At 39.0% G+C, this 13,511-nt stretch overlaps 1 protein-coding gene across 11 annotated transcripts in view; it reads right to left on the bottom strand.

Moving 5' to 3' along the window:
* The window catches only part of LOC114146801 (protein tyrosine phosphatase receptor type M), a 200,292-nt gene that overhangs the window by 136,666 nt on the left and 50,115 nt on the right, over nt 1–13,511 (bottom strand). For all 11 annotated transcript variants that reach the window (XM_028021174.1, XM_028021173.1, XM_028021175.1 and 8 more), the window contains exon 3: nt 3,608–3,882. In XM_028021174.1, coding sequence (XP_027876975.1) covers nt 3,608–3,882 — 275 coding nt within the window. The remainder of the gene's footprint in view (nt 1–3,607; nt 3,883–13,511) is intronic.

The following is a 13,511-nucleotide window of genomic DNA, read 5'->3' as shown; positions in this document are numbered from 1 at the left end:
TTCACTAAGGCCTTCTGACAAACCTCTGAAGCAACTGGATGCTGTGTATTTTTATGTAAAGGTATTAAAGTAAATGGGGGTAAGTGCCAACGAAGCCCACGCTTCAGAGAATTCCTTATAAGCAGTTTTTAAAACTACATATAATCTTGTAGTTTAAGAGCAAAAACCGAGCTTGTTTCAACTTTAATCATTAAAGCTTCAGTATCCAGCAGAAAAAGAATTTAAATAAACAAAATGGGAATAAAATTTGAATTCAAAAAGGATGATAACTTTGTTAAAAAGAACAAAGTCTTTAAAGTTCCTCACCTTGTGTGACAAAATCTCCTGCTGCGTTTAACAGTTGCTCTAATGTGGTTTCTTAAAAAAATGGCTCTCTGATAGAACTTCTAAAATAAAGTGCAACTGTGCAGCACATGATGAAACTTTGACCCTATTTTAAGGGCCAAGCTCCCCTCCAAAACAAATGGCCCTAAGCCCTGAGAGGAGGGTGTGTCACAGCAGAATTTCAAAGCTATGTGCTCGTTGGTCTGGAGTGTGATAAAAAGGGAAACAGCATGCCAGTCCCTTCCCAAACCCAGGGCGTGGTGCACGCAGCAATTACACCACACGCGCTCCAGCCACACATGTTTTGCCTGCTGTGACTCCTGAAATATCAACCTGGAAAGTCTGTTGACTTGTAATATTATTAGACATGTCCTACGTAAGGTGTCGCGCACAAACATGTCCTGCCGGCTGCACAGTGACATATTTCCGAGATTCCTTTTGTAGCTCAGGAATATGGAGGCTGAGATACTTACTCCTGTCATCTGGGAGGCAGGATGCCTTCAGATAAGACCGTCTAATTATAAATTTCTTTTCTCGTCTCTTGAAATATGAAAGCAAAGTCTTGGGTGCCAATTATGGCCTCATTAAGGGCTAATTTAAAGGAAATTAAAAGGCCAACCACTCTATATATTGCCACCAGACAAATGAACTGGCCCCCACGCTCTAATTGAAATCTTTTGTTTATGCAACAGACATCAGTCAGCCTCCCTAATAGCTGTGATATAATTGATTCCAACATCAATGATGGCTCGGCACATAATTGGGCCTGACCCGCACTGAAAATATTCACATGGGACAAAGCTGTTGATGTCATAGGAAAGTTCACCGTTCTCATTTGTCAGAGAGACCGACAGTGGGACCAGCGTTTAGCGTCTACATCACTGCACTGGATATCCCTTTGGGATTTAGTTAAATACTTTACAGCAGGTTTGATTAGCCCTGCTGCATATTCTGCTGCATGGAAATTAATACAGATGAGTGCATTTAGATTGAATGTCTTTTTGGGCTATATGTGAACAAAATGCAAAGTTCCACTTCACATTCATAGAAATTTTTAAAGTTTTTTTTAAAAAAAAAAGTTAATCAGTTCTGGAACAATCAGATGCATGACAATCTCAAGTTGAAGTTCGATGGATAGCTAGACCAATAATTTCATAATAGTAATTGTCAAAAGCCACAAAAAGCTGGAATGATGCCTGAACGCCTTACCAGTAATTAAGAAATAATTTCCATGTGTCAGGTGGCTTTCCTTTGACAATTTCCTAGGTTGCTATGCAATTAAAGATACCCATAATTAGTGGCATGTTGTTAATTAGTGACAATTTCAGGAATTGGTGTCCTTCTTGACAGATTGTTGCTAAGATCATTAGCATCCTCGCATTTACCCATGATGTCAATTTAGCTCTGGAACAATTACAAATGAAAGCAGGTCCTTTAGGCTTGAAGTTTGAAAGGCAGCAGAGGCTGCAAATGTTTCCAATACCCAGCAATGCACAGTTGGTATGTTGGGTATAATGCTGTGGACCATTTCTTTTGGGATGTGTTCATTCATATACTGTCTTGAAAAAAATAATCACTCCCTTTTCCCATGTCATGTTACAATCACAACCTTTAATGCAATTACTGATACATGTGATAGGCAAAGATGAAACTGAAGTGGAATGATGATGATAGAAGGTCTTGAGATTTTATTTACAAATACCAATTGGTCAAGAATGGCATGCATTTTAATTAAATCCATTTCCTCTAATAGCCCTGAAATAAAATCCAGTGCAACCAATTGCATTCAGAATTCCACTTAATTAGGAACCTGAGTTCATCTGTGAGTAATTTAATCTCGATGTTCTTTGAAGTGGTTTGTTAGAGAACATTATTGAACAAACAGCATCGAGAAGACCAAGAAACACACCAAATAGGTCAGGGGAAAATGCTCTGCAGGAGTTTAAAACAGCAATAGATTTTCAAAAAGAACATATTCTGAATAGAATAGTATATTCTATTCTAAACTTGTCAAGCTAATCAGAAGTGTTTGTTCAACTGCAATTTAAGGATAAACACCCTTTATATTTAGCCACAGATGTCTATATGAATGTAAGACAAGCAAAACTTTTATACACCACTTGTCTTGAGCCGGCCTGACAATATCTGACCAGACTGGCTTTACATATTAACACACATGGTAAGCATCTTGTCAGCAATTTGCACTGACTGCTGCTGCTACCTACCTCTTTTTTTTCTTATTTTGTCTGTGTGGCTCTTATTAAACCTTCCACACTGCATCCAGCAGCGAGAATCTCAGCGGTATCACTTGTTAACTAAGTTATCAGAGCGGCTATGATGAGCAGGCAGCAGGACTCGCATCGCCTCCAATGTGGTCCAGACCCTGCCAGGCCTTAATGAAATAATACACTGAAGGACCCGCTCCCTTTGGGAGGTTAAGGGGTCTCTCTGCATCAATTAACATTTGGTGGACTCGTGGAACAAGCCCGACGAAGACTAATAGCCAGGCAAGTGTGAAATCACCTTGCCCCAGCCAGCAGTCAGGTGCATTGGTAAGTGAAAATGAGTTTTCAAAATTGGAAAAAAAAAAAAAGGAACTGACTTGGATTGAAGGGAAAGAGAACAGATTGCCATGGATACAGAGGCAGCTGCAGAAATCAATAATCCAAGGTGCTTTGAATGGGCTTTTGTGCAATTGTTTAGACCTTCTCAAATAATAATTCTGTCTTGTTCCACATTGTGAAAGGCTTTAAATTACTTCAGATAAACTATATAGGATTTCTACTGCTTCTATAGAAATGCTACACATGAACAAAATTGTTGGTGCCTCTCAGCTAATGACTGAAAAGCCCACAATGCTGGCTGAAATTACTTGAAACTGCAAAAAAGTATTATGTTTTTAAATTAATCAATGATAATCAAACGTTGCTATTGAATTAGGAGTCTACCGAGTCATATTTTAAAATAAACTAATGAAACAGGCATGTTTCAGCTAGTCAGAGAAGCTTGAAGAACATCTGTAATGCTAATTAATTAACATGTTTCTACAGTAAAAATACTTTCAATCTTTTCTAGAGGTGCCATCATTTTCTTACAGGCCTGTTCCAGTTGTTTTGCTTTTTAAATCGATTCTGTTGAACCACATCTCAAAAGCAAAGTTTGATTTCCATTAGCCAATTGTCAGTAATTTTTCTTATTTTTTTTATTACTTTTGTGGATTCTTTTTGGTCATTAACAGAGGGGCACAAACAGTTATACCAAAGAAAGCTTAATGTGCGCCCACCTGGTAGAAGTTGGGCCAGTAGGTGCTGATGGCCAGCTCCACCTGCCCCCAGGAACGAGACGCTGGTCCTGATACGTTCCAAACAGGCATCCCCATGGGACTGTTGTTTTCTTTGATATAGACATTTAGGTGGCCTGGGTGGCTGTTGTCTCTTCCTCCTATGTAGTAATGGAAAATAACGCAGTGTGTGTCGTTCTCCTTCAGTTGGGGGGTCAGCAGTAAAGCCTTCTGTCCCGCGAAGCGTCCTGACGTGTTCACCATCATAAAAGTGGACCCTGTTACAGAAAAAAGGAATGTCGGCGCATGTTGTTTCAACAGATTTCAGTAAAGTGGCAAAAATAGTCATGTATATTTAAAATAAAACAGTCTTTCAATGCAACCATAAACACAACAGTCAACCTGGATCAGCATTTGCAAATTAAGAATTACAAAGGACCACTTTAAAAGAAATGTTTGATAGGTTAATATATTTTAAGGGAAATGCATTTGCACATGACAATATCACATTTGGTAAGTTGGATGTTTATGTCACAGTATATGTTTTACCAACCAAGACACTATTCTGTTAATGGAGAACAATAGGAAGCTCACGATGATGAGAAAAAAAAATTTAAATGGAAAGAAACGGGTCATAAATATGTTAAAATTGGAGAACCTACAATCTCAAAAGTGTCAAACAGAAATAAATCACATTTCGCCTTTTCTGTTGGTTTTCAGCGATAAGGTGATACCATATAGGGTTGATTACATAGTTTCTATGACCACACCATCTGGAAATCTCTCTTAATTATTATGAGTTTGTTTTCTTAACAAAATAGATCTTTCTAATTGGAATATGTGCTACTTTTTTGGGTTTATTACATAATTCCTGAGACCACACCATCTGGAAATCTCTCTTGATAACGAGTTTGTTTTCTAAACAAAAAGGATCTTTCTCATGGGAATATGTTGACTCCAAATGGCCAGAAAACGGCCATATTTTTCTACTGAAAAAGAGTGGAGTGAGAACTGTTGCTACTAAGAGATACACAGGAAGCAAGGTCATGGTCTGTGGGGGGTGAAAACACAAAGAAGGAGGTTATATTTCTCCTCACCCACTAAATAAAACCAAAAAACAAAGTTAATGATACAATGTTTACAAAACGGGCTGCAGATGGTAGCACTGTTGCCCTGCAGCAAGAAGGTCCTGGGTTTGAAACCTGACCCGGTCTTTCTGCATGGAGTTTGCATGTTCTCCCTGTGCATGCATGGATCTTCTTGGGGTAGTCTGCCTTCTTCCCACAGTCCATTCTATGTCAGTAGTTCATAGAATAAAAGAACAATGTTCATTTTACTCAAACATGTACCTGTAAAAAGTAAAATCAGAGAAACTGATGATTTTTTTTTTTTTTCTCCGAAGAGTTTTTGCAGCGCTAGTGGATTGTGTTTTTTCCACAGTAGGCAAACAGGAAGGAGGGTGAGGAGAGGGGGGGAAGACATGCGGCAAAGGTCGTCGGGACCGGGAGTCGAACCCGCGACGTCCGCGTTGAGGACTAAGGCCTCTAAACATGAGGCGTGCTAACCCCCTGTGCCACCACAGCACGCCCCAGAAACTGATAATTTTAAGTGGTCTCTTAATTTTTTCTAGAGCTGTATATGGGACATTTTACTGCTTCTATAGAGAAGCTACACGTGTAACAAAATTGTTAGAGTGATCATTTGGAAAAAGGTGAAACTTACACAGTCATTGCATGTCTCTCAATTAAAGACTGGGAGAAATGCAAAGGTTGTCTACCCTAAATGCTTTCAGAATTTACTGTGGTAAATTACACACAAAGTAGGTCAAATAATAGAGCTTTTAAATCCCTCCATAGGATGCCGGTTAGTTAAGTTCACACTACTGCAGTCAGAGAACAGTTGTATTGCCTTCTTTTTCCACCTCCTAGGATAAATCACCAAAGAAACAGTCAATTTTACTTTAACATTGTAATGTGCATTGGTCCAGGAGATTGTCTTTCCAGAAATAACCACCACTCTTTGGCAACGCTTGATTTCTGTGGGCTCAATTTTTTTGTGCATGCATTTTTAAAATTTACTTAATGGTTTTTAAATTTGGGCATGGAAAAGATAATTACAAAGAGCTACTCGCCCAAACACAACTGAAAAGGGAGAGCAGTAAAAACAACCATAAATGTCCCTTAGTTGCAACTGATAGCTATTGCAATATTCAACAATGATATCATATTATGAAAACATGTCTTCTCACCATAATGCAGCTCTGAAATTAACCAAATAAAAGGGGAAAAAATCCCATACAGAATGCTGAGAGTAACAAATGGCTGCTTGAGGAGATTTCCTCGGCATTCACAAATCCAGCTTGTGACCTTTGATGAGAAAATGCTGTTACCTAGCCTGATCGTCATTGCCATTCATCAAAATACAAAGACATACACTACAGCTCAGAGGCTAATCCTAGAAAATAGTGGATTTTGAAAAGTGCATTTTCCTTCAATGACGGAGCAGAGGGGAAATGATGAAAAATCAATAAGCTAAAATCTATTTGCCAAGAAAAGCCCCATTTAGATTTTATCACTTAGGTCCAATATTAAAGGTTAATCTAATTCTTTACCCTCTCCCCAATAAAACACAAGTGAGAATTATTACATTGGCCAACTTTCAAGGAAATGCCAAACACATTCTATTTGTCATCATCTTATTTAGCTTGGCTTCATTTTAAGATGGCAATAATCATAGCAGTGTTTGAAACACAGCCATAGAAGACTCATTAGGTGCTGAGATACATTTTGGCAGAATGCTACAAATTGAAGGGCAAAGAGAGGTAATACAAACAACCTGTAAACAGGAAGCTTACACTGCTGCATTCAAGGAAGAGCCAAATCTCTCTTGTTACAGTAAACATGTGGCATTTCACTGAGATTCCTGTATTAAAACGGGTGAATAACGTCAAGTTAAGCAGCAGGCTTGGTCGCCTGAGCGTGTCAACCAGGCAGCATCTCACAGAATCCTATTTGTTCCATCAATGACTCGAGCTTGCCCACTTGTCTTGTGCTTCTCTTGTAACGCTCACCAATTTCATCTGTCTGGAGCTTCGGATAATGAGTAGGGGGATTCTGTCATGTTTACACGATGAAACAAGAGAAGAGGCATCAGAGGAGCGGTTGGGATGTCACAGTTAGCCTAATCGCCTTTGTTTGGAAGGTAGAGGCAGTTGTTATTTTAAATGATCCTTTAAGGTTTTGGGGTAATTGATGAGGGACGTGGATATGTTATGAAGGGCAGTAATGAGAACATGCATTTTATGGATCAATGACATGTCAAATATTTGGCACAGGATGTGAGAAAAAAGGGCTAAACGGTTGCCTTGCAGCAAAAAAGTTGTTTGTTTGATTCCTGGCCAGCAACCCGAAATCAAACCAGGCTGCAGCTTGAATGTTTTGTCCATAGGTCTTGTCCAGGTAATTTGGCTTTCTCCAAACCCTAAAAACATGACTGTTAGGTTAATTGGTTATTCTAAGATCTCATGAAGTGCTGGTGTGTGTTGTTTGTCCAGTGTCTTTCTGTGTTGCCCTCTTTGTGTTGTCTCTCACCCAACGACTACTGGAGATAAGCACCAGACCCCCGAAAACCCTGAAAGGATAAGTGGATATAGATGATAGATAAACAGATCCATGTGTCCTACACATTTAGAAGCTGAATGATATAAACTTGGACTTTAAGTTACTTACATAAAATCAACATCTAAAAATTATAGGCTTCAAGAAATTTCACAATGATTTCCAATGGAATAACAATGATATTGTTTTCAACTATCATTGTAGTCATTGGTAGAAAGGCACCAAGATGCTTCATTATTTAAATATGTAAAATAAGAGAAAAAATTCATTGCGAGAATGTTTGAGATCCAAAAGCTCAATGAAGGTCAGGTATTTAGAAGGTGTGATAGGATGAGTGAAGAAGATGCTAATGTGTGGTTCTGAAGTTCTTTGCCCTGTCGGGCCTGCCAGGAGGAGGCATGAAATCTTTAGCATGTGAGAGTATATTAATGATTTTCCCTGGTGACTTCCTAATACGTATAAGATATGGAACAAGAATACAATCCCTTATTGTTCTATTTGCGATCTATTGTGGTCTGATATATCTAATTTTGTGGTTACTCCAAACTGGAAAGTGATGGACGGACATGTCCATCACTGTCATGCTCCAAAAAACTCCAAAGCTCAAGAACTTTGGAGTTTGGTACGGGTAGCCTCTGTGTCAATTTCATCTGTCTGAAGCTTCTCTTGTTACTATACAAAAACAGATGTTTTTTAGTTTTTAATTAGGATGACTTTAGGGTCCTATTTCTGAGACACATTTCAAGAAAGGTGAATGCACTAGCTTGGACGAAACATTGGGTACACCCTGGACAGATCACCAGTCCGTCCCAGGGCAACAGTGAGACACTCACTCTTGAGAGATACAGTAACCTAACAGTAATGTTTTTGGACTGCAGGCAGAAGCGCACCCAGAAATAACCCACGCATGCACAGGGAGAAGATACAAACTCCATGCAGAAAGATCCCAGGCTGGGATTCAAATTCAGGATCTTATTGCTGAAAGAGCAAACAGTGCTACCAACTGTGCCACTGAGTAGCCTCTGATAGGAAAACAAACCAACTATTTTAAGATTAGAAGACGTTGAAAATAAGCTCTTTCAATAGTTTGTGCAGGAATGTTATTTAACCAAGACAGAGTTTCAAAGAATATCATCTTATGAGCTACTTAGGAGTCTGGTATCGCTATGTTGTGCAAAGAGTTCTTCGCAGTATGATCACTTTGTTATGATTAATTACTATGGACTCTCCCACAGCGTTTGTAATCTATTATTTAATTGCAGTTTTACGCATTCATATGCTGAGGTTAATTATTTCTGAGGAAAACATGAAGAAAGGGCGCAAACGTGTCAACTCTGAAACACATTTGATTAAACTTTAATCAGGTAGTGCTCTATGAATACTCCATGCGTCTTCACTGACATCCAGTCTTTTGCAAAAGCAGCCAGATCCTTCTTGTTTTTCCCTTTGAGGCATGAGCAACCCCTGGTATGACTCAAACCAGCACTAGAAATCCCTGGATAAATTCTTCAGTTGCAGCTCATGATGCATATACAAAAATTATGGCTCTATTGCTTTCCTCAAAGATTAAAATTGGCTATTTAGAAGTAATTCAACAGTCATATGTTTGGGAGATATGTCATTTTTGTTCATAATTAAGATGCAAACTGCAGATCCCTTAAGCCACATTTGTATTTGTTTCCATTATAGTCTAGAAATCTATTCATCCATTCCTCCATTGTCTTCTGCTTGCCATAGATCGGGTAGCTTGCTCAGCATTCCTTGGCCAAATGGAAAATCCAGTTTCTCCGACGTGTTTTGGGTCTTCCTAAAGTTTCTTTCTAGTGGGACATGTTTTGAAAAACCTTTAAAGGGAGGGACCTCAAAGGTATCCTGATCAGATGCCCAAATAACCTTAACTGAATCATTTTAATGTGGAGCTTTGCATCAAGCTCCCTGCAGACGATGAAGTGTCTCACCCCATCTCTGAACATGTGTCCAGTCATCCTGCAGAAGAGGGTGACTCATTTTAGACACCTGTGACTGGGATTTTGTTCTTTTGGTCACAATCCATACCTGTGACCATAGGTGAGGGTTGAAATGAGAAAGAATCGGTAAATCCAAAGGTTTGGTTTTTGGTTCAGCTCTTCCTTCGCCACAGTTCAGAGGAACATCTGCATTATGACAGACAACGCCCCATTTGGTCTCTCTCTCACTCCATCCTACCAACACTTTTGAGCAAGACACCTGAAGACTGAACTCTGTTTGCCTTAATCAGAGACTAATCCCAAAGCCGAGTGGAACAATCTACCTTTTCCTGATTCAGAACTTTAAGAAACCGGTTCTCATTCCAGTTGCTGCATGGTCAGCTCCAAGCTGCACCAGTAGATTCTGTCCATGAACACTATAAAATATGACTGGGTCACCAGGAGTGGATGAGATTTACCTCGAATTACTGTGTCCCAGATTTTGTGGGCTTGTCGGAGTTGACACATCTCTTGAATGAGAACTAGGACAATTCTTGGCATGTTGCAGACCAGGAATGTGTGTGTCCCAAGTTAGAGGACAGCTTACTCCAGGGTGTTGAGTAAGATCATCCAGCAGGAGCACAGTGTTTTCTCTTGCCAATAAAACAGTGGATATAAAATATTTATAATTTGAAAGTGGCCAACATTTGTTTAATAATTGCTAATGGATAATCCATTAATTTGTAATCGTATGTAAGACATTATACCAAAAATCTTCCTTGCCACAGTCAATGTGATAGTGTGGTTGTACACCCCGCCAGCAATTTGTATTAAAAAATGTGAAATTTGTTCAAGTAAAACTAAACTAAAATAGGGCAAATCTATCTATTATCGTACTTTTGTCTTCAGTAAAAGAAAACAGTACTTCAGGTGTCAGTCAAGTCCCGCATCATATTTCCTCTACCACTGTGTAACACCACAGAAGATCATAGAGTTACATAGATTGTCATTCAGCTTCTATTCTCTCCAAGCCTAATGACCACATACTCGGCAGGACCTGCTGCACCATGACAAGCTAATTAACCAGTAAGACTAAGAGCAAATTATAATGACACTGTTAGTGGAGTGCTAATGTGCTAGTGATGCACAGGGGTGTTTTCTCCCCTCCCACCCCCACTCCGTCCCTCTTTCTCTATCTCTTCCGCCTTTAACAATGATAGAGTTTGAGACCAATTAAAAATAGAGAGCTCTCGGCACACTCCGAGCCCGTCTTCACTGTTCCTTAAAAGCCATGGCTCGGCTATTGTCTAAGGTATTCAGAGGAACAGATTTATTATTATTCCAATGTAGGCCACCTTCACCTTCCATTACAATGATGGCTGAATATGGGGAGCATGGAAACCGGTGTGAAAAATGAATGAGCGGAAGATGAAGCGTCCCCGCTGCTGATGCTGCATACATTCGCTGTAGCTGTTCTTTGGGAAACAAAGGCCACGCTGGTAAAATAGAAATGTGTGACTTCAGACATTATTAACAAGGAACACAGTAAAATAGAGAAAACATCATTGTTGAACAGTTACTATACTCCAACATTTATTCTGTGAAAATGTTACGATTAGAGGAAATAAATGTAGAAGCTAAATAGAAATGTAGCCACGTTTTTGGAGCTCTAACATTACGATCAGTTTCTCATGAATTAGTTTTCTTTTTAATTACCATCGACCTTAAGTAGAGCTGCTTCATCGAATTTGTAAAAAAATTAAATAAAATTCTCTGAAAGGTTCAAAACATGGATGCAATTTTGGAAGATGAATGTGCAGTGTAATCTAACAAGCAAGGTCTGCTAAAATAGCATTGAGACTTCCAAATGTTCAGGTTCTGCTGGATGGCAGGGAAACCAAAATAACAGACTTGGTGGTTTAACAATATCGTGAGCCGTAGAGACAGAATGTGGACTCTGAAGAAAGCCTTCCATCAGGTTAATCCTGCGCCCTGACGGCTTATTTAACTGGCAGAGCAGCTATGAGTTGGCCGCAGCTTGTGTCTGTCCATATGGGAGAAAAAGTTTCTGCTGGCGAGAAAATAAGCTGATGAGGATGGGTAATTCCTAAAAAAAATTACTTAAACTGTGTAATTCTACAGCACAATGTTAGGATCAAACTCTTATTAACAACTGGTTAACGAACAGCTCTTCAGACTTGTTTAAATCTTAAATTAAGCTTAATCTGGTGCAGGCCTGTTTAACGGTAGCTGAAAGCATGTGGTGGCTTGGAAGAAATAAATAACTATAAAGAAAAACAAAATGTCAAAAGAAACTATAGCATTAATTCATATTGAACTTTGTTGCGCTGCATCATTTTATTTGTATGTTTTGCTTTTTGTGCCTTTTTTGGCCACTTGTTTATTCCTACATTTAAACTTTGATATCTGTTTCACTGAAATAAATACATAAATAAATAAATACATTTCTTTGTGCTGACAAGTAACTCACAATGTACAACAGAAGTGTACTTCTTTATTTGTCCTATAAATGTATTATATCCAAAAATGATCTTTATGATACGAAACAATTAGACAACTCATCTAACCAACTATCTAAAAACTGTATGTTTCAATACTTTAGCAATTTATGTGAGATTAGCACACTGTAAGATAAAAGCACAGCTGCATTTGTAATGATTTACTCCGAGATAAATAACTTTATTGGATGCAAAGTCCTCAGAAGTTTCTTGTTACAAACAGCTGATGTGAACGTCACAAGAAAGTCTTTATTAATGATTTTATATGTTTTTCCTTGAAAGATAATGAAGCCTGAAATAGTTCTGGTCTCACAAATAACCTCCTGTCTAATCCCAATCATCAAAGTCTGCAATTTGAAGGTATCTGGATTAATTATGAGTTGAGTGATGGTCTGAGCTGAGGATATAATTTGCAATAATGACTAGCGCTCATTACTTCTCCTCCATTCAGGTCCTGAACTCTGTGAAAATCATTATGTGTGGGGGGGAGGGAGGAATCAGAACGAAGGGGCGCTCTTTAAACCCAAACCCTCCATGTCTCATTTGCTAATAAAATTCACAGAGGTCACTGCCGCCGAAAAGCATGGCTGCCGCTTTGGAAATGTCAATGAAGACGGGGCCATTCTCACTGTCTGCCACCAATCAAAAATGCTCTCGCTGTGAGGGTTAGGCTGTTAATGTGAGCAGCCGTGGCCTTCTTTCAAGTTTTCCCGGAATATTCTCCGTGTCCTCTGCAACATGAAAAGGCCCCGATAAAAATAAAAGCAGATAGGTTTGGGTCTCCGTATGAAGAGCCTGGCAGGTTCTCTTTAGCACAGAGTCAAACAGTTTCACCCAGAACCATCCATCATGCAGAACACGTTTAAGCCCTGTCACTTTAGTCAGGTGGAACAACTAGCCCTTATTATGTTCCCTGGCAGCATCCTTTGTTGTCGCATGCCAATCAACTGCAATCCCAAATGGCTTAATATGTCATCTTAATATGCAGTGCGCTCTATTGGCCTGCCGCTGAAGTAAATGGGTCAGATAATAACCCATTCACGTGGTACAAAGTCATTAAAAAATCTGAATCTTCAGGTGAGTCACACAATTGTTCATACCGTGAACACTTAGGATAAAGAAAAGATAAAGTATGCTAATATGTCCTCCATTCTAGAAGCGCAAGTGCAATCTTAATCCTGTTTATCATAATGGGTAACCTGTTTGCTCGGGCCAAAGGACACATTTTAACCCCACAAACACGGAGCGCAGGAAATGGCAGTCTTTCTTTCACCAGGAATGATTGCACAAATTGATTAGATTTCATAATTTGCTGTTCTGTTGTGTCCCTTAATCATTTAATGGGGCTCTGTCCTTAACCTAAAAACAGTGCACAAAACACTAGGAGTCATTCCCACATGTAGCGGGGAATGGCTAAAAACAATGTGAGTGTGTGTTTTTTTTTTAAATAAAATTGTGACAACACTCCATGTTTAACTGGGGTGATTTAAATTTTGATTAAATTTCTGCTGTCTTTCAGTCCAGCATTATGTCCTCTTATATTTTAATAGTTTGACCCTCTTGTTGTTCATTTGAAAAACCCATTAAGCACCATAAACAGCACTAGAAGCCAGGTTAACGCAATGAGGTATTTTTCCATTAACCAATATCTACCTGCATTGGTCACATGGGTTAGTCTATGTGCCAACATCCGGGGCCCCTGGTGATTTTTGAAGAAAGAAAGGACATCATTTTTAAGTTGCCCTGTTAGGTTGATAAACATGCCTTGTTTAATTTTAAATTGATGTTCCTGTTGCACTTTGGGCACTTGGTATAAAAAATAAAC

The sequence above is a fragment of the Xiphophorus couchianus genome, chromosome 6 (genome assembly GCF_001444195.1).
Source record: "Xiphophorus couchianus chromosome 6, X_couchianus-1.0, whole genome shotgun sequence".
Lineage (NCBI taxonomy): Eukaryota > Metazoa > Chordata > Actinopteri > Cyprinodontiformes > Poeciliidae > Xiphophorus > Xiphophorus couchianus.
This window is presented reverse-complemented; position numbering and strand designations above follow the sequence as displayed.